We start from the raw sequence: 27028 nt of genomic DNA on the forward strand, positions 1-27028 counted from the left end.
TTAACTCCATTCACCACCACTCTCTAGGCATTGCCAGCCAACCAGTTTTTCACCCAGCAAAGGGTATTCCTGTCCCAAGCCATGCACTGCCATTTTCTCCGGGAGAATGCCGTGGGAGACAGTGTCAAAGGCCTTGCTAAAGTTCAGGTAGACCACATCCACACTCCCAGCGGGTCACCTGGTCATAGAAGGAGATCAGGTTGGTCAAGCAGGACTTGCCTTTCATGAACCCACGCTGGCTAGTCCTGATCCCCTGATTGTCCTGCACATGCCTTGTGATCTCACTCAGGATGATCTGCTCCATCACCTTCCCCCGTACCGAGGTCAGACGGACAGGTATCAATTTTAGTTGAATTTAAAACCATTACCCCTTGTCCTATCACTACAGTCCCTGATAAAGTGTCCCTCCCCATCTTTCCTGTAGGCCCCTTTAAGGTATTGGAAGGCTGCTATAAAGTCTTGCCGAAGCCTTCTCTTCTCCAGGCTGAACAACCTCAGCTCTCTCAGCCTGTCCTCGTAGGGGAGGTGCTCCAGCCCCCTGATTATCTTCATGGCCCTTATCTAGACTTGCTTCAACAGGTCCACGTCTTTCTTATGCTGGGGGCCCCAGAGCTGGATGCAATACTCCAGGTCGGGTCTCAGGAGAGCAGAGTAGATGGCAAAAATCACCTCCCTCAGGCTGCTGACCACAGTTCTTTTGATGCAGCCCAGGATGCAATTGGCAACATTTTTAATTTGCACCTTGCTTATTTGTTTAGGGCTTACTTTCCTCAAATTTTGTCAGATTTCTGTGGCAGATTGTGTATATGTTGGTTAAAGCACAGACATTAGAACTGATTTGAGATAATGTATTCATTTTACATGAGTAAAAATTGCAATTTTCAGTCACCTCAGTGATTTGGACCAGAAGGTTTGGAGTTCAAAGGGCAACACTTTTCATTGAAACCATCTTTCATTCATTGATTTATAACTTTATAGAGGAAATTAGAGGGTTTGAAGCTATTAGAAATGTGGAATTAATAAACTACTTTGCATATATTTTAATGGGAAATTGTAAAGACTATATTCATGCTTTTTTTGGAATTAATAGAAATAGTTTCTTCAAGTTTTTACAGGAGACTTTGGGCCTATCAAAATAGATACTTTATAAGTCAGACATAGTAGCAGTACCTCATCTTGGCACTTTATAGAAATATCTTTTTTTAAGATATATTTTTTGATGTGAAATTATAATAATTTTGTGGTGATGTTTAAAAAGCATGAACCTTTTTTTCTTTCATTAGAAACGTGGATTTATAGGAACTATTAATACAAAATACAGAATTCAGAACTTCCTACATCTATAATGCTTGCCAAAGTATTATTTTACCCCTCTTCGTGCTAGACAAATTGCTCTTTTGCTGCTACTCCCAGGTAGCCCTTTACATGCATAGTACTTCCACTTGTTAATAATTTATTCACTTACTTCCTCATTTCAGTGATACAGCTCTTTTAATTGGGTGAGATAACACAGACAGTGCAAGTGTTACAGAAATACTTCTTAGGTGAAGAATTTCAGTAGTAATACAGTGATAGAGAGGTTTAGGTTTCAGGGGGCCTTTGTAGGTCATCTAGTTCAACTCCACACAGCACAGAGCCAGTTTGGATGAGACTGCTCAGAATCATACCCAGTCAAGTTCTGAGTATCTCCAGGAATGGAGATTCCACAGCCTCTCCAGCATTTTCGGGTCGTGCCTCTGTTGCTCCCAAGTAACCCATCCCTGCTTCCACCCTCTGTGTGTTCCTTTTTTGTCCGTGCTGACCTTCTGCATGACTTTCCATACGTCATAGTGGACTGCTCTTGTGCTTTGAGGAGGTTGTCTTTGGAGGTCATGCAGCTGTCCCAGGCACCTTTGTCCTTCAGGACAGTCCTCCATAGGATTCCACGAACAAGCTAAAGTCTGCTCCTTTGAAGTCCAGGGCTCTAGTGCAATTATTTCTCTTGTTCACTTCTCCAAGGATCTGTCAGAATATCAGGTTTCAATTACCAAGGCTGCCATTGACCTCCGTATTTCTGACAATTCTGAGTAACAGGTCCAGGGGAATGCCTCTACTCAACAATTCATCAGTAACCTGTGTCAAAGAACTGTCCTGGGTGTTTTCCAGAATCAGGATTGCTTGTCCCCTGCAATATTGCCCATGCATGAGGTACGCAGGGCTAAGGGCACCCATGGAGCAGAGGACCTTCAGTCAGGAGGCTTTCTCCAGTTGTGTTAAGAAGGCTTCATCTGTTTCCCTATTAAATTGGGTGGTCTGTAGCAGAGGGCCAACATGATGTTGACCTGTGCATATTTGTCCTCTGGTCCTTAAAAATGAGACCTCAGCTTGCTTGTCACTGATTTGAAAGCAAAGGTCCCGGTGTTCAAGCTACTCCTTTATATAGAGCCCAACTCTGTTTCCTTGCGTTCCTGGATTCCAAAAGGCCCTGTATCTAACTATAGCAAAACTCCATTCATGTGAACTATTCCACCATATCTCTCTAATATGAATAAACTTAAAGCTCTGCAAGTGTTCAGACTTCTTATTTTTCCTGTTTGTTTCCATGCTGCCTGTGTTGGTGCAGACGTATTTCAGCTGTCTGTCCTGCTTTCTCCTTGATCAGCAAGCTTGAGGAGACACCACGCCATTTCTTTCCTTATCCCAGAGCCTTTCTGTTGCCAGAAAAGTCACAAAAGTTTCCAGCCTTCTCCATTTTGAAAGTCTCCATTCATCTCTTGTTCAGCTGTAGCCTTTAGTTGTCCTTCTGTGCAACACAGGGTTAGGGCTATTGCCTGATTTGTGCAAAGACTCTGTCTATCTCCTGTTTATCCTCCCAGATTCTGTTTGGTTTGCTAACTCTTCCCAGAGCTGCTGTCTGGTGCCTCAATGCCTTGAGCAGAGCATGTGCCCCCACAAGTCAGGTTGCTGTTGCTCCCAACATCAGGGAGGAGGCAGCATGCACTCCCTGCAACCCAAGAGCTGAACAGCTGTGGTCTCCCAGGAGTAATGTTGGCACCACTGAGATGCTGGGGTCACTTCAGCTGGTGCTGGGGAACATGTTCTCTATGACATGTCACCATTAGTGCTGCACCTACTGTAGCAATCCTGCACACAGGCAGTGTTTTGTGGGCTATTTCTATGCAAATACCTGCATTGTCTGCCCAGTCCCTGTTTATCTAACCCATACACAAGTGATAACATCTTGAATTTGAATGAGTGTTATAAGTGGATTTTTTAAGATAGGCTTATATACTCATCTTTATCTGTTTGCCTGATTAATTGTGTTACTTGCCTCAGGGACTACTGGCCTTAGAGGGAGAGCTGACTCCTATTCTTGTCCAGATGGTAAAAAGTGCTAATATGAATGGTCTGTTGGACAGCGACAGTGATTCTTTAAGCAGCTGTCAGCATCGTGTTAAAGCAAGACTCCATGAAATTCTCCAGAGAGACAGAGAATTTACTGCTGACGACTACGATAAGGTTGGCATATGATTAGTTTCCTATTAAATAAATAACCACACAAATTCTTGTGTGAAAGTAATGAGCAATGATTTTATGTATCTGTTTTGAAAAATCATCTGTGTGCTTGCAATAGTTTGAACTACAAAGGAAGCCATACCAATTGCGATATTAGATATTTTGAGCCGTCTTGAAATTCAAGTAATTGGAATAGCTACAAACTTTGAAATAGGAGTAGATAGGGCCCTTGCTCATATATCTTTTTCACTGCTCCTTTAAAAAACATTTTAATTTTTCACGAAATGAAACTATATTGCTTACACTTTCTGTAATCTTTTCTTTGACAGTGTGTGACAGTATTACAAAATGTATTGCCTGCCTGCTGCAGTTGTTTCAATATTTAATCTGCTACAATGCCTTTTTTTAACTCTTAAGAATACTAAGATGCTGAAAACCAGTAGAATACTTTCTAATCAGTCAAAGGAAATGTCTCATTAACATGCTAAATTAATGCATATTAATATAGTTTATGCTGACTTAGTACGGAATGCACATGATTGTTCATGGTTTTAAATGTAATGTTTGTTATTGTTAAGAAACTTTTTCAATTGCCCTTACTCTGTCTGGTATAACAACTAAATACAAGTCCTCAACTGAGGTTTAAGCTTAAACTGCTATGTTTGAAAAGGTTTTGAGAGCAAATTATTGAAAAATAATTTTACTACCCTGCATGTATACTCTGTGTGGCTTCATTTAAGCATATAGATTAGAAGTATCATCCAGAACACTGCCAACAGTGGATTCAGCAGTACTTGGAAGAAGTGAGAGGGTACAAGGTCTCAAGGATTTATTTATTTTTCCCCTTCTTTTTGCTATATAGATATAATGGGATTTGAAATGTGGCTGGAACTAACAGAGCACACTCTTCGAAGACAGTTACTGAAAGTAACTAACCTTTGGGATTATAAAGTGCTAATAACTTTTTTGTTTTGGTTTGGGTTTTTTTAACTAACTTACAATTTGGGTAAACAGTATGGGTTGTTTTTCTGTGCCAGGGCACCTTTCCTGTTGATTGATTTGGTCATAATACAGAAGTAGGAATTGCATACTTTTAGGTAGAGGGCAGAAGTTTTCCGTATTTAAATTATCCTGTGCATTTGAGGAAACTGGGGAAAGTGCAAATATGTATGTGTTATGTATATAAATTATTGTTTAGTGTCCTTGTTTGCTTACTTTGAATTATGCAGACTTTTCTGAAAAAATGAGGCTAAGCCTCACTTACATGGATATTGACTCTTGTTTTAGTGACACTTGATGATGATAATTTGTAGCTTCTACAATTTCTGTAATTAAGTGAGCTCTGAAGAACATCTTGCATGTTCTTGATATATGTTCATTTAAAGGATTTGTTTTCATTTGTGTGCTGCAGTCCTATAGGAACAAAAACCTAAAACAGGAAGAGGCAAATTTCAGGTATCAGTATTGCAGATCTGGTTCTTCCTTCCAGTTATGCTAAGGACGTTACTTTATAGAACAAGAAGTATTTTGTGAGGCATTTAGCCTAACGATAACATTTCTTACAGAATTTTTCTAAGCTTTTGAATACAATAGTTACTTGAAAGGAAGCTATGAAAAGTTGCTAAGAATGTACAAAGTTTAAACATCTTTCCAATTTTCCTGTCTTGGAACAAAAAAAGAGTTTTAGGAACTCCTGAAATTCCTTGTTTACTGTATAGAATTAGTTGCACTATGAATTTCTTGTCACCTTTGAATCTCTAGTAAATCTTATTATCTTTCAATATAGTTTCTTAATTCATCAAAGGGAGTAGATAATTGAGAAATGATTTCTAAAATTAAGAGCAACCTGTTTGAATGCTTTTTTTCCAATACTTGGAATCTTTCATACGTTCCATCTTATCTCCCGAGTTCTTTCAAATCTAGTCAGTTTGTTTAGATAACTTTGTGTTTATTTCAAATTGCAGCTCACTCCATCTGGAAGCAGCTCATTGGTAAAATCAATGCAAGTTATTAAAAATCCTGTACAGACATGTGACAAGGTCTATTCTTTGATTCAGAGCTTGACTTCTCAGATCAGGCAAAGAATGGAAGACCCAAAGTCTGCAGGTAGTTCAAAATTTTTGTGGTTGTATTTAGTTTCTCTTGTTTACGTATGGGAGAGAATTGTAACATAACTTTTCTTGGTTAAACTCGCTTTTAGCAGAACTTTTATCAACAGTGGGTTAGGCATTTTCACAGTCTGATTCCATATGCGTAATTTTAAAGTAAAAAGCAAGAGGAGCATGTGGTTGTATCACGGGTAAGGGCTTTTTGTGGTGTTCACAAGTTCAGGCTGATCCTCAAATGTTTACAGAAATTCTTGTCTTAATTATTTGAAACTCATCAGTCCACAAAAATAATAGGAAAAACAGATAGTATTAAAGCTAAGTTACATAGGTACTTTTTCATATTTAAGTATCTTTGCTGAAGATCTGTTGCTTGCTCTATGATGTGTAGTAGTATTGCATAGAATGATGCTCAGTATTAATGGTGGTGAACCAATGGCACAGGGAAACTAGAGCTGGAAGTGACCACAATGGGATTTTGGTACTAGCTAAATACTGGAATATTTTCTATCGGTGTTCTATGCAGTGTGTAGTATGCAAAAAGCTTCCATTCTGAGGTTGAGCACTGCAATTGTCACCTGTGCATGTTATCAGTGGTTTTTGTTTATTTGGTCTAATCTGTCCTCAGATGGGATTAATCCATCCTTTCTACCAGTTTCTTGGCTCTTGCTGTTGACACATGCAGGAGAGAGAGGCAAATGGGATGTGTGGTCTGTTCTAAACCAGATATGTTGTCCTGCTCCTCTTCTTTCCTCCTAGAATTTTTTAACAGCTTTTTTTTTGTCAGTTTTTTTCTTTATATATGATCTGTGCTGTAGAACACTATTCTTGGTGCTGTAGCTTGCTTAAAGGGCCAGTGGTGCATTTCTGCAGTGAAGTTTTCTGCAATCGGGACGTAGCTATGCAGCTGTGATGCTTTCAGCATGCTTTTAACCATATGTACATCTGTTCCCTCTTCTTAGAAGTGACACAGTTAACTTATTTGGTCCCTTTTATCCCTCTGTATTCGACTGTTACTGCTGTGTAATTAAAATTTCCCTTTCGTTACTTGGATGGTCTTACTTATGATATATCTGTCTATCCAGATATTCAGCTATACCACAGTGAAACACTAGAATTGATGCTGCGCAGGTGGGCCAAGCTGGAAAAAGACTTTAAAACAAAAAATGGAAGATATGATATTAGCAAAATTCCTGATATTTATGACTGTATAAAATATGATGTGCAGCACAATGGCTCCTTAAAATTAGAAAACACAATGGAATTATACAGGCTTTCAAAGGCTTTAGCTGACATTGTGATCCCTCAGGTAAGCACTTTCAGTTATTAAACAGAATGAATTGTAGAATAAATGCTTTTTCAAATTTTGTGAAAATGTCTACTCTGTCTTTTCTATTGAAGGTTCCTGTATTTTGCAGTAAGAGAGGACTTTGACGTTACCTCCTGTTTCCCAGTAGCAAGCTGATTATGTTTTGTAACAAAAATTTGATTCATAATTCATTAAGCTATATTCAAAGTGAATTTTTCTATCAATTTAAGCTGTCAACATGTCTGCTTCTTTTACTGTAGTGTATTAAAATAAAGTAGTTCATCTCAGACATTCTTCATAGATTTAAGTAGAGCCCCTGTGAACAACTCTATATTCTGATACTGCATTTAATTTCATTCTTCCTGCTTTTAGAAATTTCATTTTCAGGCTTTTTGCACGTGACACTGTTAATCCTAGTCTATCTAATTCCACTTGTTTTAAGCAATTTAAATTTAAAAAGACCTTTCTACTGCTTCAAAATGCTAACAGTCCCTGATAAAAATGTACACATTAAGTTTCATAGAATTTGAGGCCAGAAGCAGACAAGTTAAATTTCCATATACTGCAGGCTGTTAAACTCAGGTTAGCTCTAAAATGTGGTAGGCTTAGGACATGAAATTGTGTTGTGATAACAGGACAGAACAGACTAAAACTTTCCCCAAGTGTCCCTGCAGTTACAGAGCACTGTTGTAAGAGAGGTATTATCCATATTCTATGCAGCAAGTGAGGGAAGTTCTTCCTCTCCCCATGTCTCAAACTCCCTGACAGCAAGGAGGACAAAAAGAGCAATGATACTAAGTGTGTGTTGTGTTATGTGGGCCTCTTAAGCTTAAATTTTGAATGAAATATTAGAGAAGAGTAGGTAAAAATGAGGGAAGAAGAACAAAGAGAACTTTGTAAGCCTACATAATGCAAAGGAAAAGTGCTTATGTTGCTTTCTAGGGTAACCAGAAGATCGATCATAGTGATGAGAGCGCTTTCATATCATGTGCAGCACAGAGCATGAAGCTTCTGGAAGAGCAGATTTTTAAATATTGTATATACTGTAACAGCTATAATATTTCCCAGTTGCATTTAACTACCATTTTCAGTATTATCTGAGGTGAATAGGAGATCTTCTGTGGGATGGTTTACCCCAAATTAAGATAGACATATTAAGTAGGTAATATGCCTATGTCTCTTTATTGACTGTTTAAAAAAACCCAATAATTACTTGAAATCAGGTGAGGTGAAATGCCATCATAGATATCTAAATCCAGGGGGGGTGGACTGGAGAGGAGGAATAATTCCCTAGATGTTTTGCTTAAGAAAAAGAGCTCCATCATACCAGAAGGTGAATCCACTTTTGTGGTTTAACTAGTGAATGAAAAACTGTTTCTCTGTGTCAAATCAAACAGCAAAAAGGCAAACTGCTTGTTACTTGAAGGGACATCAGTCATCAAGTGCAATAAAAATGTTAAACAAAACAGTTTACAGCCAAGGCAAACTAGTAGATGACTAATAGGCTTTAATATACAAGCTTTGAATTAGAAGGTATTTTAATCTTTAACTGAATTGTAAAAGTCAGTTTCTTCTTACACAGGAATATGGTATTTCTAAGGCTGAGAAACTAGAGATTGCCAAAGGTTACTGCACCCCTCTGGTTAGAAAAATCCGTTCTGACCTTCAGAGAACTCAAGATGATGATACTGTAAATAAGCTTCACCCTCTGTAAGTCTTCTACTTTTTTACATGGTTACATTAATTTCTGTAAGACTTAATAGGAGGTATTCCATAGCTTTGATATTTGAAATGTCTTACTAGCTTACAATAATTTCAAAAGTACTATTTATTTATTTATTTGTTGACAGCTCTTTCTAAAATAGGGACACATGTCATTACGGTCTAATAAGATTTTTTTTCTTTCAAGTTACTCCAGGGGTGTTATGTCCCCTGAACGCCATGTTCGTACACGGCTGTATTTCACCAGTGAGAGTCATGTCCACTCCTTGTTATCCACCCTTCGTTATGGTGCCTTATGTGATGTAAGTTGAAGATTTTTTCTGTTGAAGCTCTGATATTTTGAGAGGAACCAAAAGGACTCAATCTTAGTAAGGTTGTATCAATTGAGAACTTAATTTTCTTCGATGGCTTTGAAATTTATCATGCTTTTTCAGACGTTTGATTGCCTATTATATGTGCAGAGACATATTTAAAATTGCTGATGTGCACATTGGTGGAAATCAGCATGCCCTTTAAAGTAATGCTGAGTTCCATTGGTGTGTTCAGCTGTATGTGTTACAGTCTCAAAGTGATTTGAAAAAGAGAATCCTTTTTTTTTTGTCTTACGTTGTCACCTATAATTCTCCCAACTCTTTTTCCTTCAAGTTATCATTCAGGGTTCTCTTGAATTCACTTTTGGACTGGCTTATTATTTTTGACCATTTGACATATTGTCAAGACCTCCCTACCTGACTTCAAGAGTGCTCATGTAGTGCTAAGTTTCTCCAGTGTTTTGTCTTACTTTCCTATACTGTCGTAGAATATCTTGAAGGTTATGCGTTATTCTTCATCTGATTGGCTTTGAAACCAAGGACTAAAAAAGACAAGGTCTCCAGATTCAGCAGTTACCTAACTAAGCTTTTGGAGAGGATAAATGCGACACCAAAAAACCTACATGGCTGCTTCCAAGATAGAGCTTGATTAATATGTTAACTTTTGAAATGGTTGTATTGACATACTTGCCTCTGGAAATGGATGATTAAACTCACTGATGGCAAAAGCATTTTTAATCCTAGACCTCTATGACATATGCTACAGCAGATACACTTCTAGTTTTAGGCTGATAAGCTTTTAAGTTTCCTTTAAGCTGGATTGCTAAATGTATTTTTTCTAGAGCATCAAAAAAGGTGAATATTCGTTTTAAATAGTTTGGGATGTGATGGTTGTATTTCCTCTATATACTATAAGCCTTCATTTACTCTGTCTGTTTGACTGGTAGAACAATATCTAGAAACATTTTCCGCAATATACTAGTTGAAATGAGTTTATTGCAAAATGAACAATTCCCATCAGGAGACTTTAAAACAGTGCCTCTGTCTATTAAGACATACATCATCATTGGCAAAAGAACATGAGAGATAAGCTGAAATAAAATATAAAAAGTTCTGATCTCCACTTTTTATTCATTTTATGAGTAATTTAAGTCACTTTATTTTTTATGGTTGTATCATTTTTTTCTTTAGCTGTGAAAAGCTTCATACTTCTGCTGTGAATGTAAAATCCATGTAAATGGGGAAAAAGGGAAATCATCAGTCTTTTTAAAGAAAATAGTTGGGCTTTATTTGTTGACTTTTTTTTCCCCTTCATAAGGAATCAAAAGATGAACAATGGAAACGAGCTATGGATTATTTAAATGTTGTCAATGAACTCAATTACATGACACAGATTGTTATCATGCTTTATGAGGATCCAAACAAGGTATTTAAAATGGATAAATATCTTCAGAAACAAGTAGTGCTAAGCTATGTATTAAAGTGTAAACCTATTTAATAATTTTCCTTCAGGAACTTTCTTCGGAAGAACGTTTTCATGTAGAGCTGCACTTTAGTCCAGGAGCCAAAGGCTGTGAGGAAGATAAAAATTTACCAGCTGGATATGGATACAGACCTGCCTCCAGAGAGGTAATAATTATGCCTTTCTTTAAAGCAAAAGTTAGTTTTTCTGGACATGGACATACCTGAAATAAACAGTGGGAAATTGTTAGGTAAAAAATACAAATGTGATGTTTATTTTGGTAAAAAAATATCTAGTGAAATATAGGCAGTCCCAATGTATTATTCTATTTTGAATGGACACTGTGGTAATGGACACAGATAATTTGGGCCCTCTTTGGCTTTGCCAGAATTTTTGCTAGAAATATGAAATACCCATTGTAAGAAAAAAGATATCAACATCAGTGTCTCATCAATGATATTCTGGCAACTGAAAGAAATATGTAAGAATGTTAGGTAGTTCGGCGTGTTCCTCAACAGATCATTGAGGAAGAATTGATGTTTTCAAAGATGTATGGGCATGTCTGTGGAGCTGCCACCTGCTTTTATAGAAATGAATGAAAGCAACGCTTGGCTGGAATTCTGGTCTTGATTAGTGGGGCCAGGTTTATATTACTATGTCAACAGAAAATTGGAATAAGATATGATGGCTGAACAGCGTGTTTAATTAGGACCACACTGTCGTATGCAGTGGCTGATTAGGAGCAAATACACATGGGTTATTAAAGTCTAGAGCAGTTTGTTCAATAATATGTGATTTACATCTTCTGTTTTTAAAATCAGCTTGCTTTATGTTTACACAGAAGATTTATTTAACAGCCACTTCTGTCTACATGTTGCAAGTTGTGCAGCTAAGTTGAAAATGAATTATATGTTTGTAGAATGAAGGCTCGAAGAAAACCTCTCATAGAAATGATAGTGATGAGGAGGCACATGCTCCTAAAAGAGATGAAGCAGATCGGTCAGTAGTGATGTTCAAGCCAATGGTATCAGACCCAATTCACATACACAGAAAGTCACCCCTTCCAAGATCCAGGAAGATTGGTTCTGTTGAAGTAAGTGTTTTTGTTCCAGATAATGTCTTTCACAGAAATTAATTTTTGCTTACTTTTAACAAAACAAAACCAAATGTAATTCTGCTTTTGATTACACAAAACCAGTATGATGTTGTGTCTTACCAAAGGCTTGCTCTTATTCTGTGGGACACCCTGCATGGCAGCAATTTGTCTGAAGGAAATTTTTTTTAATTAATTTTTTTTTTATAAGACTTACTTCCTTTTTTTAAAGCCATATTTGAAAATGAAGACTTTTTCAGTCTAAACCTACATCTTCAAACTAACATACACTGCTTTCATATTCATCCTTACAAGACAGCTACTGTTGGGAATTAAGCAAACCTTCAGGGTAGTCATGCTAAGAGGGAACACAGGGATTGGGGGTGGTAGGGGAGGTGCAGTAGGTGAGAGACATGTCTTCTGCTGTATTTACTTTCATGTGGGGTGAAAGTGGCTCCGCTTGTCAAGCTTTTGAAGGTAAGAGAATAAACTGGAAGCTTTTTTTTTTTAAGTGGGTGGAATTTATGTTTCATTAATTCTTTAGATAACATCTTGAACAGTTCAGTCTCCTGTCTTGAAGGCCATGACATCTAGCTGTGCTTCACAGATACAACTTTAATGTCACAGAGGTGGAGGTGGGGGAATGCACGGCAGTATCACTGATACCATTTGTATGGTTCAGTGGCAGAGCTTCAGATGGTGCATAGTGGCACTTCTGTGATATTAATGCTAGAAGCAGACTAACAGCTTCTTATTGCCTCATTTTCAGTTGCTTAAAACCATCAGAAATGAAGATTCACACCAAAAACTTTTCCTTTCATGTTTGTGTTGGGAATGGGTTGTTTGTATGCAATGAAAGTATTACAGATTTGCAAGTAACTTGGTTACTGGTAGTGTGGAGAGAAAAAGATGCATGATTCCCTTCTATAAGGATATCTGTATAACTTCACATGACTTTCATAAATTAACAGAGATAATAAATGTGAATGTCTTACATTTTCTATTTCCAAGTTTTATCATAAACAAATGCTCACAACATCAAATTTTGTATTTTTAAAATTTGTTTTCACTATGATCATGCAAACTCCCCTCCTAATTACGAGTTCACATACACACAACTTAATAGTCTTATTACTTCAAACTTTTCACCATTTTCATTTTCATAAATTATGTAGAACTTACTTTCAAAAGGTGTCAATAACATAACTTGCTAAATTTTGATTGTGCAGATAATATATGTTCAGATGGAATGAGTTTCAGCATTCAGAGTTTATTTGCTGGAAGAAAATAGCCAATTTAAAGAAAACATACACTAAGAAACTTTTTGAAAAAGTAAAATTGGAAGTTTCATCTGGCCTACTGAAATCTGCAAAACCAGTATTCGGAATATTTAAATCAAATGGTATTTTGAAGAGTTTAAAAAAAAGTCATTGCAACTTAAACTGCAACTGCCTTGAACCTTTTCCCTGCCACGAGGCAATTCTCTCTTCACCTATGTCCGTTAATCTAAAAGGACACTGTCAGGTGTGAGATTATATGGAAGTTTTAATCTAGAGTTTAGTCAGCAATATTTACAGAAGCATTGCAACTGTGCTTGAGTCATGAAAATAAAAAAAAAAAGCAGAGTTCAAAGTAAAACAAGAAAGTAAGGCTCATCTGCATTGGAAATCAAATTCCATGTTGCTAAAAATGTTGATTGCTAGTGATATGTGATGATTTACGACTGGGGGAGTCTTAGCCTGACACTGTCCTCCCTATAACTCTTAATAGGTGTCTGGCATCAGATAATTTTTAGGGCTTTTTTAAGGTTGCTGCTACTTCCAGTGAGTCAGCTGTAAAGTCTCAAAGGCAATTCTAAAAATCAGAATCACTTAGATAAGGTTATAGACGAGGAATGAAAACTATTAAGTAATGAATAGGAAAGTTTAAGGTACTTAGAGGGGGAAAACTATTAAACAGTATGTCAAAGATAACAGATGTTCTGTTTCCAACATGTGGGAAATTCTTAAAATTATGAATGAATTATTGATAACAATTACTTTTCTCTCATATCTAATAATTAGTCTACCAGAAATTTGATTAAAGTATTGTATTAAAAGATGTAATTGGATGAAAAAATGTAAGTGGAACTGATAGCTTCCTAATATTGTAATATTACTTTTCCCTATTAGCTGTTTAATAGTTTTAAAAGCAGTCTATAAAAGGGTGCAAGCAGATTGGGTTTTTTTCTTTTCTGTTCATTTGGCTCTGTTGAATCTAACTTTGCATGCTTTGCTGTTTTTTGCCCCCTTTCTCACTTCCAGGAAGAGAGCCCCCTGAGTGTGTCTAGCCCAGAGTGTATTGGTACCTGGCTGCATTACACCAGTGGTGTGGGTACTGGGCGTCGAAGACGCAGATCAGGGGAACAAATCACTTCTTCCCCTGTCTCCCCTAAATCATTGGCTTTCACATCCAGTATTTTTGGCTCATGGCAACAGGTTTTTAAACTTTACTTCATTAAACATTATTATGCATTCCAAGCAACAACCAACTGTCTTTAAGGACATCTAATCCCTTGTTATGGATTATGTTTGAAGCAAATTCTTCCACTTCTTAAAATTACTTGCCGAGAATGTTTGGGGGAAAAAGAGCAAGTGCATGTTTTTCCACTGAATGTGTTACACATTTTCCTAAAAATTTGGTTTCTTTATAGGAATTGCAAATGTTACCACAGTAAAAAAAGACTTAGTCTACTGCCTAATGAAAGAGATTTCTGCTTTGGTTTAGTTGTCCTTTAAGACTTTAAAAACAGCATTGCTTAATTTGGTGGTAGGTAAATTGAAAAACTTTTTTTTAATAATTGCAACCAATACCATTTAAAATAATTTATTTGGTATTTCATATTGCTATTCAAAACTTGTTTTGCATATATCATATTTTCAGTGGCCTGGAATTAACTATTGCAGGGAAAAAACTCTAGCACTAATAATTCTTGCCTTCTGTATCCAGAGGTATCTAAAGCTCCCAACACAGCACATCATCCATTGACTTGTACAATATTTTGAAAACTTTTCCAAATACTGGGGGGGGGGAAGGCAGGAAAAAAGAAACAGTAAATTTTTTTGAAGTACCAGTGAAGATCTAAAGATTGTTTAGTATGTCGAGATATTGTTTACATGTATGACAATGGATGGTGTTCTGTTAATCATATCCTTTTTCTTTGAAAATTTTCATAATTTCTTTTTATTGTGGAAAATTCTAAAACTATTTACATAGGAAAAGTTTGTATCAGTAAAGGCTGTGAGCATCTGAAGATTACATTGATTGAGCCCGTGCATGGATCAGTGATTGTATGGTGTCCTCAATAGCTTGTCTGTCTTTACTTCCCTCCCCTCCTTTTTTTCAATACAGGCGCAGTTTAGGAGAGTGCATTTGGTAAAATGAAATAAAATGTCTCAAACGTCTGTTCTCATATTGGTCTTGGTCTGTGTCCTTTCTCATTCTGAATGCTTGCTTTGCACCCCTTCATTGCAAGGAACTCATATGTGAAATGGACTCCCTTCAGAAGGGGATATTGCATGATCTTTCATGTTTCCTTTACATATTTTTACTAACACATATCATAAAGCTTATTAACACTTGTCTGTCTGAAACAGGCTGCTGTATCAGGTTAAATGGATGTTTCATGCTGCTGTTCTACTTTCCCTTATTTTTCTGTTTTTTATGTCCAGGTCCTATCAGAAAGCAATAGTAATTTACGAACACCGAGAACTATTCTGGAACAAAAGCAGAGTGGTCTAGGTATGTGCCTATAATTGAAATTTTGTTTGATGTTAGCAGCTTTTCATCTGCCCATTGTTCTGTACAGTTGTACATTCTTTGAATAGCTTTTATGTTAACAGGAGCCAATAGTACTTGTTCTAAATAATATATGCTCAGTGTCTGCCTATGAACTGGACAATTTTTCTACAGCAAAAGTTTTATTATAACTGAAAAGACCCAGTTGTTTGAGACTGTTCACACTACTGACTCTATACTGCTCACAACAGGTACACAGGATTATTTTTGACATAAAGTAGTTTTTTAAGATAATGTCGTTCATGACGGAGTTTTTGGGTTTTGCAGTAATCTTTTGGATTGAAATGGCCTGCACTGGAAACTGTTAAAAGACTTCTCTTGAAAATTAATGTTTCCTACTGTGGGCAATTGATGGAATTGAAGGTGCTTGACCAAGGGGAGGGGAATGGGGAACAAACCTGAAGTTTCTTGATAATATAATGGGTTTTGCACACATTCCCTTTCCTAAAAGCAATTTCTTCCTTTCAGCATTAGAATGAATCATGCTGTAATTCAATGAGTTGTTTCAAATTCTTTTAATTCAAGTGGTGCTTTACTGTTGCTCTTTTGAAACAGGCATACATATGACTCATATGCTAAAATATGAAATCGTGCACTACTGTAAATCAATATTGCATTTTTTTCTGTAAGTGTGTCTTTTCATGGGAAAAATGAAGTCTAGAAAATGCAAAAGCTATATGCATAAACTTAGAAGTAGCATTTCCTTTCTTTGTAAAGATCTGTATTTTTTGTATGTCTAATCTTTCTGTGATACTTTTCTCCCTATTATATTTTTTCCTTAGTAAAATGCATACATCAGGTGCTGTTGTTTATCAAAGTCATGTTTTTTATTGTGTGCTTGCTGAAGTTAAACACTTTTTCTTTTGCCAGTGTGTGACACAATATGGCTTGTGGAAGTTGATGTATTTCTGTGCATAGATTAAGGTATTACATTTGGTGTGAAAAGCTTTTGCCACAGACCAGGCACAAATTTATTTTGGCTGTGATTGGTCACATGTGCTAGTAATGTTTCCCCTTACTGGGTCATTAAAAGTAATGAAAGGAAGTATCACTGGATAGATGGTTGGTTTTTTTAAAAGAAAAATCTGCCACTACTTATCTAAAATGTAAAAGATAAGTTCCGAGTGAAAAACCACTTTTCCTTTCAACTGGTAGTAAAAACTAAAGGAAAAAAACTTCAATATTTTTTTTCCACTTTGTTCATTGTTGTATGTAAATTTCATTCATGGTTGATGATTGTAAAAGTTATTTTTATATTTCTGCCTGTGACTTTCAGTGATTTGTCAAAACTCCCATCCTAGTGGCAGGAATGTATGAGTTGTAACAGAAGTACTCTGACTTGCATGGAGATGTACAAAAGTTTTCTCAGGAAAGGAATTCAAGCTAAACTTGAGGGAACTTTTAGGTATTTTTAGTTTGTAGCATTATCAATAATGGTAGCTGAAATACGAATAGAGTATTTCCAATTTGGTTAACATTTTGTTGGGGTTAGAAGGGACACATTTCCATATTAAGTTTGTGGAAATGCATGAGTACTTCACTGCAGCCTATCATCTCGAGGGTTGATTCAGATGAAAGCAACGAGCAGTATTTTCCCAGTTTATATTAGTTTCAGAACTGCAGGTTTTAAAACACACAACTTTCACATCATCATCATCTTGGTTTTGTTTTGTTGTTTTGGTTATGTTTACATTGATGCTAACTGGTAACTTTTCTTTACTAAATGTGAAAACAGGACAAGAACTCACTTTGTTAAAGCCAGTCCTCTCTTTGCACATATAGCAGAGGGTGCTGTGTCATGAGTAGAAGCACAATAAATTATTATAGTTTCAGCCTACAAGTACCACTCTGACATTACAAGCATATTGTGAACCTGTCCAAGGCACTGCCAAAAGCTGCCTTTTGTGTGGTAAGAGCCATGTGCTTGCATGCTGCATGCATCCTCAATGTGAATGGACGAACACCTGGTTGTTGTATGTATTTTCTCTAACTCCCATCAGGGTCTCACTGTGCGGGCCTGTTTAGCACCTCAGTGCTCGGGGGTTCTTCAAGTGCACCTAACCTACAGGATTATGCTCGTACTCATCGTAAAAAGCTGACTTCTTCTGGCTTCATAGATGGTATGTGCACACTCTCGCACATGCACGCACAAACCCACGTGCTACATTAAATTTCTAAAAATAAATCCTAGGTTACTGATTTTAATGGAATCCTAGAATCCTTTGCCTTGGTATTAATTGTATGAGTTTCTATTGCTTCTTTATTGCCCATAGTTTGCTTATGTTTAACTTAATAGCATAGTTAATTCTTGTTTCTGTCTTGAACTGAACACTAGCTCACAGATTTGTAATGCGTTCCAGGAGATTTCAGCAAGTGCATTTTTAGAGTAAACTAAAATTTTGAGTTTGAAATTCTTTTCTCATTTTAAATTTTGGGTTTTATCATTACTTATTGATCTTGAAATAAAATAAATTACTTGGAGCATGTGCAAGAATTGAAAGAGATGATAAACTAATAAACTAAATACTGACGGTGAAAATTTTAGGATTCCTGACCTTTTTTCGGTGGGGTTTGGATAAAAAAGGAGCAGTAGATTTTCAGTTTGGGATAATCTGGGGTAGAGGAGAAACTCTCTCACTAGATTTCAGAATGTAAAGATGCCAAAGCACACCTTTGTAACTCTGAGGTGAAACAGTATTCATGCTGTTTTCCCCCCAATTCACTACTCAGTATTAGACTCTAACCTGATATAACCTTGTATGCCAGAATCACCAGCTCATTCTGCTTGTTTTCATACACTTCATTACACATCTCGTAGTTATCAACAATCCAAATTTTCTTCTTTTTAACCTCTATTTAGATTTTAGCCCTTTTCCTTGGTCCCTTCTGCATGCTACTCAGTTCTAATACCTTCTCATCTTTTCTTTTTTTCTTTCTTCTTCCTTTTCTTTTTTAAAATTTCCCTCTTTTGGTAGCTGTTACAAATTTCAGGTACCTGTTTTTCTCTTTCTCAGACACCACACGCGGTTCTGCTGTTAAAAGGTTTTCTATCTCATTTGCTCGACACCCAACCAATGGTACGTTTTGCTTTTATTTTAAAAACAAAAACGAAAACAAAAAGTTCCTTGCTTCATCCCTTTTATTTTTATTTCAAATACGGGGTGTACAGTATCATCCAGCTGTCTGTCGTTCCTAACTTCAAGCACAACTCCAAATATATTTGTAATCATGAGGTATCCTAAATCCCTTCTTTACCATTCATTAGTGTAAGTACAACATCAAAATTCATTCCTTAGAAAAATCCTTCAAAAAATTGAAGTACTGCTGTTAATCATGATCTCTGTAAGAAATTATTCTCCCCAATTTCTTGTGTACTCAGACTGTATGGTACAAGATAAAAACAGAATTAAATCTGATCTTTATTGGGCATACACTTCTTGATAGCTGCTGCTGCTTCTTTGTCTTTCTTCTGCTGAGCTGTTTACCTGAGCCTTCTAATTCTAAAATAAATCACTGAATTGACAACTGGAGTTTATGACTATCTTCTTGAAGTGGTGCTAAATTAAAAAACTAAAGCAGAAGCTTTGGTTCGATTCCTGCTAAATTGCTATATTTATCATCAGACAAAAATTTATTTTACCTTATCTCTGTTCATCAGATGTGCAAATTACTTAAATATTGCACTAAAAATCACAGCAAGGGAGCTGCCTGTTGCTTACATTGACCTCTTGAGCTTCAAGAGTGAGAGTTAACTTGTCTTCAGTCTACCATAGTTACAAAAAAAGTCTGGTTTAACACACAGGACAGAGGTATGTCTTTCTCTTCCTCAGCAAAATATTTTGTGCCTACCTTTCTACGTGATTAAATAGGCCCAAAATGTATCTGGTTCATGAAAAGTAGACTCGGTCTTCAGCATCCACTGGATCTTAATGTAGGTTTTCTAGATTTCTTAATTGCAGTTTTAAAACATGCATGACTGCTGGCTGAGTACAGTGATGGTGATTATTATTGAAACTGCAGTGGAAATCATCAGCATTTTCATGTTAGATTCAAAATATATTGGATTAGAAACAAGCTTAAAAAAAAAGATGGAGTTTTTGTTTGGCTTTGCTGAGAAGCAAATAGTCCTTTATTATATTCATTTGGAATCCATAGCAACTTTTTGCATTGCAGTGCTTCTTGAAGGGAAACTGCTATAGTAAGGCTGAATTAATACCATTAAGACAATGTTTGATCTAAAAGGCCAATTCTAGTGTCCTATTTCAAGTAGGAAAATTAAAAGTCCATTTTTTATCTTTAGACTGAAACCAAATAATAATACCAAAATATACAAGGTCAGAATGTAAGAACTGCATTTGAGTATCAGTGTCTAATAATACAATTACTTTCTGTTCCATTTAGCACTATCTTTTTGTGACTACATTCCTTAAAAAAGGATCCAAATTGCTTTTAATGAATGCATTGATTCTTCTGATTCATTTAATACAGCAGTTTTACCACACATCTTTTACAAGATTAATGCATGCTGCGTGAGCTGCTATGAAACCTAAGTATATTGTCACTTTCCAAGGGTTCTCTACTAATATACGAACATATTGATGTTGTTTTGTCTGTCCTCTGGACTATCATTTTGATTCTCCTCCTCCCTTTCACTCTGTTTGTTCTTATTTTTATGTTATCACACCCTCTTAACTCATTTCAGACTACCCCCTCCCCCATCCTTAGTGCAAGGAACATGATGAAACAAGTATCTTCTGACAGTGCTTTACCTTATTTTCTGGGCCTCTGTGCAGAACACCCACACCTCTTTAGGTGCTGGTCCATTTCCTCTGTGGAATTTCTAGGCTCCAGTGGTATGTCTCTATAGCTTTTAAATGTAAGACAGGAGGGTGGGTTTTTGAGATGCTGCGTTAACCCTTTCATTGTCTTGCCTTTTTGTAGGGACAGTGCTTTAAGAATAAATATAGTCAAAACTCAAAGGCTGTTAGTTTACAGGAAATTGCCTTTTTAAGGGGATACTGTCAGGCTTCATCATTAAATTCAAACTTACTTCTTATAATATCGGAAAATATTTATCATAAAATATTCAAATAAAACACTGCAGATATATTTCCAGGCTATCTTCTAGGTCATATCCCTTAGACACAAAGATACTACAAAAACATGCTGGGATATGGCTATCTGATAGCAGAATTGTCAAAAGTGAAACCTATGGAAGGGAAATTCCTGAAAGAAGAAACCTTTTTTCTTTTCTTTTTTTAGAGGGTATGGGTGTCTTTTGAAATTCCTTTCTGGTTTTCTGTAAAACTACACTATAACAGTAATCGTTATTAAAAGCTTAACCTGACATTGTCCCACTACAATCTGCAAAATTAAAAAAAATGTTCTCATTGAAGTGATAAGTGACTTTTCTGTCAGAGTAAAGAGATAAATCTTACATTTTACTGTAATGCAAAGAAAGGGTTTGCGCTTTGCATGCATGCATAGTTATTTAGGATATTAATATGTATGCCAAACATCTTAGTGCTTACACTGAAGCTTAGCTAGTGCCTTTATAGGAAAATAGAAATTAAGTATGCAGTGGTGTTTCTTTTGTACATGAAAACAAGTTTCCATGAAGTGCAACATTTTATTTGTAATATAAGTGAAGCTGACATAAGTACACTTCAGTTGATTGTATATTTGAAGCGACTCTCCCTCAAATTTGAGTATGACCAAGGTGAATCCAAATATAAATACAGATATTTGGGGCTTGAAATTTTGTTGAGTTACATCTCTATGTAAAACACTAAATGGGGAGTGAATGGGGAAGCACTGGATATCACAGGAATGCTGATGCTTATTACTTTAGGGGAGGGCACAGTTCACAGTCATAATGCTATCTAATAAATGTACCTTGAACTGAAATTCTAAGCCTTAATTCATTCACTATTGTTTCTTCATTCAAATATCTTAAAAGAAATGTAGCAACTGAAAATTTACACTATTGAATTGCAAAGTTGTAATGTTACAGCTGTATGTTGAAAACACTAATGGACGTATTTTCCTTTTCTGAAATGCAATTGGATGAAGAGCTGTTCATTGAGTTATCAAACTTGCATCACTTCAGAGAGCTGCAATTTTATTTTTTTTGCTGAGATGTTTAAATGCTTCTTAGTATGTTAGTAATATGGATATGCATGGTTGGTGTATGATCAATACTAATGTAGAAAAGCCAAGTCCAATAAATTTTTAGGTTTTGGGTTGCTATACTTACCTGTTCTAATATATTAAACTTCTAGTCTTTTAAGTACTGTTTTAAAATGCCTAAAGGTAGGTGTAAATATGTCTTTAAAAGTTAAAACATGTAACCTCACGGTACAAAAGTGTTAACAGTGCTTTTCCTTTGATATTGAAGGCAACAGTTTGTTTTCAGAGAATACTCAAGATGATAGAACGTGAATTCTCCAAATTTATTTCTTGAAAGTTGTAGCATTTTTAGCTCTTGTCTGCTGAGAGTTGACAACACAGCTATCCTATTTTACTTGCGTGAATAAGTTATCTATTTAGTGTTGTGTCAGGTATGAGAATGACTAGGAGAAATATTACCATTTCCTGACTTTTTTTTTTTTTTAATGATTTACTAAGATTGTCTTAGAGCAAAGTTGTCTTTCATGAACTGATTTGGGAGTAGAGCGCAGTTACAATGTTTGAAGACCACTTTACGTGTACCTGCAGTTTGTATCCCGTGCTGTATTACATGGTACCTTTAGTTTAGTACACCCTGGAAATTGGCACATCTTGTTCCAACTCCTATAATACTTCGTGTACATGATTTCAAGAGTACTACATCTGCATGTGCTGATTTAAAATAAGTACTTTTTATTATGCGTTTCTACTTGCCCATGTAATAGCTTAAATCCTGTCTTATGTTTGGAAATCTCTTTTTTTTATTATTTTTCTTCTAGGTTTTGAACTATATTCCATGGTGCCTTCTATTTGTCCTTTGGAAACCCTACATAACTCCTTGTCTCTGAAGCAGGTGGATGAATTTCTTGCCTCTGTTGCTGCTCCATCAAGGGAAAATCTACAGGAGACATGTACTGATTTTAGTTTGTAATTATATTCATTTTAAATTGTTAAATACTGTCTGGTTAATCTTTCCAGTATTTCACAGCTAACAAGTAAACTGAGAGTACTGCTTTTAAAAAAATGAAATATGTACATAAACCATAATTTTAATTTTTTCAGTAACCTTTTGTGGTATGGACACTGTCATAATGCATTGAAGTAATGTCTCTGTTGACTGAGGTATTAAATTCAGTATTTAATGAAATTGTAATTGGTTTATTTCCTCACATTAAGAGCTTCTCTGTGCTTTCCACACTGTTAGCTGAATTACAAGGAGTGCTTTTTAGTGAGCATGCAGTACTTCCGGCTTTATATTGTACTGTTGTACTGGCAGTAATCTCAGCAGAGTCGTGTTGCCTTTTACAAGACTTTTATGTCTTAAAACTCTGTTACTTCCTGTTTCTTTCAATACTAATTGGGGTTTCATCTGTGGAGTGCCTTGTAGTTACTTATTTTTTTAATAGTTTTACCTGCATGTTTAATTTTTAAGCGATCTTGAGATGAAATGCAAACTGAGTTCTATCCATGTGCATGTCTCTGGGAAGATGACTTCCCACTTTGATTCTACTGCTGTGTCTTTAGAAATGGTTTCAGTTAGGTCAGATTTACCACATTAGGGTGCTTATAATTCACGTGTCAGGTGATTGAAAATCATTCTTCTTGAGGAAATGTCTAAAGATTTATGCGTTGATCTGAAAATTTGTACTTACCAGTACTGACACAAAAGTTACCTAGCTGTTAGAATTTTTTTCTTTTTTCCCTGTTATAGAATTTTTCATTTTTTTCTGTTATTTTAGTTTATACAGTTTAGATTTTAATCAGCAGATAATTTGATAGTGTAGGCCTCCTATATTTGAGAAAGAGGATAAGCAATTTAAGAAAACTGATATTACTGAAAAAGAACTCAGGGAGGCTTATGGGTATTTTAAAGTTCTCAGCTATTTTATGTGCTTTGTTACACTGGTTAGGAAGTTCGTGTCTCTTCAAAATCAGTTCAGAATTTAGAGTACACGAGACAAAAAAAATAATTAAAAATCTGTCATACTTCTTTGGTGGTCTGATTGTCACCTTTCTACAAAGGAGTGGTTGGAAATTAGACCTGATAGAGTTGAGGCTAGAGGTGCTTTGCTCTACTTCTGCTTTTCTGTAACATTTGGAAGTTGTCTAGAGAATAATGTATTGTATGCACTTTTCATAGGTGTTCTGGACTAAATGTGTATTCCAGTGCAATCTTCATAACCTATGAGAAGTAGCACTAATGCTTTTGCCAGTCTTCTGGCAAGCCATCTCTTACTGAAATTTGGCTTAGCTGCCTTAGACACATGAAGTCATCATGTTGCGTCCTGAGGTAAAAAGGAGATTTTTAGATTTATCTTTTGTGCTGTGAGGTTTTGACACTAGAGTCAAAAATCGGTAGCTGAGCTGCAGGTTGTATAACTGTGACATCTATATTGCTGGACAGATACGCAGTTCTGTGACTACTATTTTAGACGTTTTGCTCAGGTGAGAGTATTTTTATTATTAATGATGTGTATCTTTTCTTCCCCTTCCCCCCTTTTCAGCTTCTCCAACTTACATGATTCCACTGTCAGGAAGAAAAATTTCTTTAAATACATATACCCCTGCAAAAATTCAACCAACACCACTTGAAACTTTGCCTGAAAGGCTAGCAATAGAGAAACCAACCTTATGTAAGTAACCTATCGGAGGCAGAATGGCTCACTTGATTCCTTTATTTCCAGCAGTAGGATTCTTTCTTACATATTACGTAATTTCTTCAGGCAGCCATTTCTTAACATTCCCCATCTATGTAAGTGGGATCATTTTATGGGTCAGTGAGAACTCAATAACATTGCACAAACAGTTTTAGCAGTGAACAGTTACTTATCCTCTGAAGTGTTTGAAAGAATTTCTATGGCCTGAAAATTCATGGGGTTTGGTTTGGTTTGGTTTGGTTTTGAAGTATGACAGTATTTCCAGCTATCTCCAAGTAAGACAAGCAGAAGAAATTTATTTATTTAAATGGCAGAATTTCTAAGACGTTTTCTGAATGTTTAGCGTAGAACTCTGCAACCAGGTTCTGACTAAAGCTGCCAAAAACACGATGACACATTGAGTCATTAGTATATACAGTCTGAACTGTTGGCCAGCTACACTGTCTGCTTTCAGATGGTTGTGCTGTTTAGAGGGCCTCTAGAACAAAATCCCATTGCATTTCTGGTTTCATTAGACACAGTGTAGCTTTGTGTGTGTTTCTGTGCTAGGTAACTTGCTTTTTTCTTGCTTTTAATACTTTTTAGTATGAATATTCTTAAGTGTAAAACATAATAGTATTTTTTTCTTTATCTGTACAGCTACTCCTGCATCTTCTGTTTGTGGATCTAATGTTAAGCTATCTCTTGAAGAGGCCTCGCTAGATCGAGACCTTCGTGGTGAAACTCTTTCTGAGAAGAAATGAAGTTGATCAGACAAAACTGGAAGCAACTTCTTAATTCTTTAGTGTGTATTCAGCTAAATTACTGAGCTTTCAAAAGCCATTCATGTCCTCAGTTTTTAGTGCACTTAAGCGTCTTTAGTTTATACATGGTTAACTAGTGTGCACGCTAGATATTTAGGTCAAATGTCTTTTCTCATTTTCTGAAACATTTCAGGAAATATATTTATCAGTTTGATGAACTGCACACCTTGAATGGAAAAGCTATACATGAACCTTTTCAGCATCTTCAAATATATACTGTAAACTTGTACAAAAAGAAAATACCAATGCAGTGGTATGTGTTACAGTGGCTCTGTTGATGTCACTGTAATGAAGGCATTCCCTGTTGTCATTGTAAACTTCTATTTTCAGGAGTTTATAGTCTCCCTGTGAATTTCTTTTGTGGGCTGAAATGTAACACACATTTGGCTAGAAACTTTTTTTTAATTTAACTACATTTCCAAAGAGATCTCTTTTGCCTGGTTTTGAAGATAAGCAGATGTTTTCTGCATTTTAATTATTTTATATCATATATGCTGCAATACTTAAGCATGACGGAGTGAGTTAATGTATTGTCAGTTTTGACTCCCCTTGTTTTTATTCTGTGTTTACATCAGACCTGTAACATTCAAATACACCTTCTCTTTTGTTGTTTAGTATACATGCTTGTATACGGGTACCTGTGTATCATCCAGTGGATAAAACTGTCTTTTACATGTTTTTATCAAAACCTTCTTTTGTTTACTAAAAAGACAGTTTTATTTGCTTTGGTATATGTTTCTACAAAAAGATGATATTAAAAAGCAGGTTTTGTAAAAAGAGAAATGGTTACAGCTGGTCTGCTAGTAAGTTTATCCTAAAAATTGTAAATATTCCATCTGTGCTTCATTATCATCCCTTAGGAGTAGAGAGAGACTGGTCTACCAGAACTCAGTGCTTATTGTTGCAAAATACTCAGGATTCATTGTGGCCTGGGAATTTTCATACCTCTCTCCTTCCTATCTAGGTGGTTGACAACAGCTCTCATTAAAAAAAAAAAAAAAAAAAAATTAAAGATTTTATAAGAGCTGTAAGAAACATTAGTAAGTCAGTGGAATTTTGAGTTATTAGGTTGTGTAATCATCTGGTCTCAGCAGTTGTGATTTTTATCTGTGGCATGAAAAATTATTGAATTGTAAGTATAATTATTGAGTATAATTATCCCAAATGTATGAAAATATTGTCCACTTTTGTAAGTTCAAGTGGCTGATTATTAATAATGGACTTCATAAACTACAAGTTAGATAATTCCTTTCACATTTAAGTTGCAGAAGACGTAGCTTCCAAGTAATATTTTTAAGTAGGGCTCTTACTTGTCTCCAGAGCCAGTGCAAATATAATTACATTCAGTTTGCCACAGGGTCTGTTTTCAGTGTTTACCACACATGAAATGGCTTCAGCAGACTAATTCTAAAAATGCTGATTAAATACCAAAAATATGAAGAGTTTCACAGCTATATACTTAAAACATTTCATTTTCTGTAATTGTGTTATTGACAGTGTTGGTCTTGCACACAACTGAATGTACAGTTGTTTACCATTTTAAAAAAATACTGTTAAAATTTAAGTATGCGTATCATTCCAGTCAACCAAAGCTGTGGCATACCTTTTTTTTTTAATGTACTCCTGAATAAAAATAAGGTCGCTGGCAACTTCTTTCCATTTTGTTTTCTTGTAAGAGTATATGTGAAGTATGGTGAGTAGTTGACTCAGTAGTCTCAGTGGAAAACAGTTTACAGAATAGCCATTAATACACAAATAAACCAAAATTTCTCTTGACAGTGAAGGACATGACTAATAAGGGTTTATAATTTTATACTGAAATCACTCCTCAAAAAGGTAAATGGTAGTCACATTCTGCAGTGCTTCCTCATGTTTCAGAACAGTAACGTTAAATACAGAAGCACTGTGAGTGCTCTTCTATTGCTACTCTAGCAATAAGACAGAAAGTGGACTGTACTGAGCTGCTTTGAACCTATTTTTAGCCCAGTTTCTTCATGCAACTGGACTCTCTCTCACATTAAACTTTTTGAACTGTACGTCCTATTCCAACCAGATTAGACAGAGGT

At 35.9% G+C, this 27028-nt stretch overlaps 1 protein-coding gene across 1 annotated transcript; it reads left to right on the forward strand.

The window, feature by feature from the left end:
• Positions 1 to 3315: 3315 nt before the first annotated feature.
• On the forward strand, positions 3316 to 24902 carry LOC104155152 (inositol hexakisphosphate and diphosphoinositol-pentakisphosphate kinase 2-like; the record flags this gene model as incomplete). Its single annotated transcript, XM_009707050.1, has 15 exons — positions 3316 to 3498; positions 5460 to 5601; positions 6686 to 6909; positions 8492 to 8619; positions 8819 to 8933; positions 10261 to 10368; positions 10455 to 10571; positions 11324 to 11497; positions 13801 to 13974; positions 15208 to 15277; positions 17335 to 17454; positions 18349 to 18411; positions 22282 to 22413; positions 24007 to 24135; positions 24799 to 24902. Coding segments are annotated over 15 exons (1983 nt in total), but the record flags the coding sequence as incomplete, so codon positions are not given.
• Between the last annotated feature and the right edge of the window lie 2126 nt (positions 24903 to 27028).

This window comes from Cariama cristata, unplaced genomic scaffold, assembly GCF_000690535.1.
Source record: "Cariama cristata isolate BGI_N322 unplaced genomic scaffold, ASM69053v1 scaffold14599, whole genome shotgun sequence".
Taxonomy (NCBI): Eukaryota; Metazoa; Chordata; class Aves; order Cariamiformes; family Cariamidae; genus Cariama; species Cariama cristata.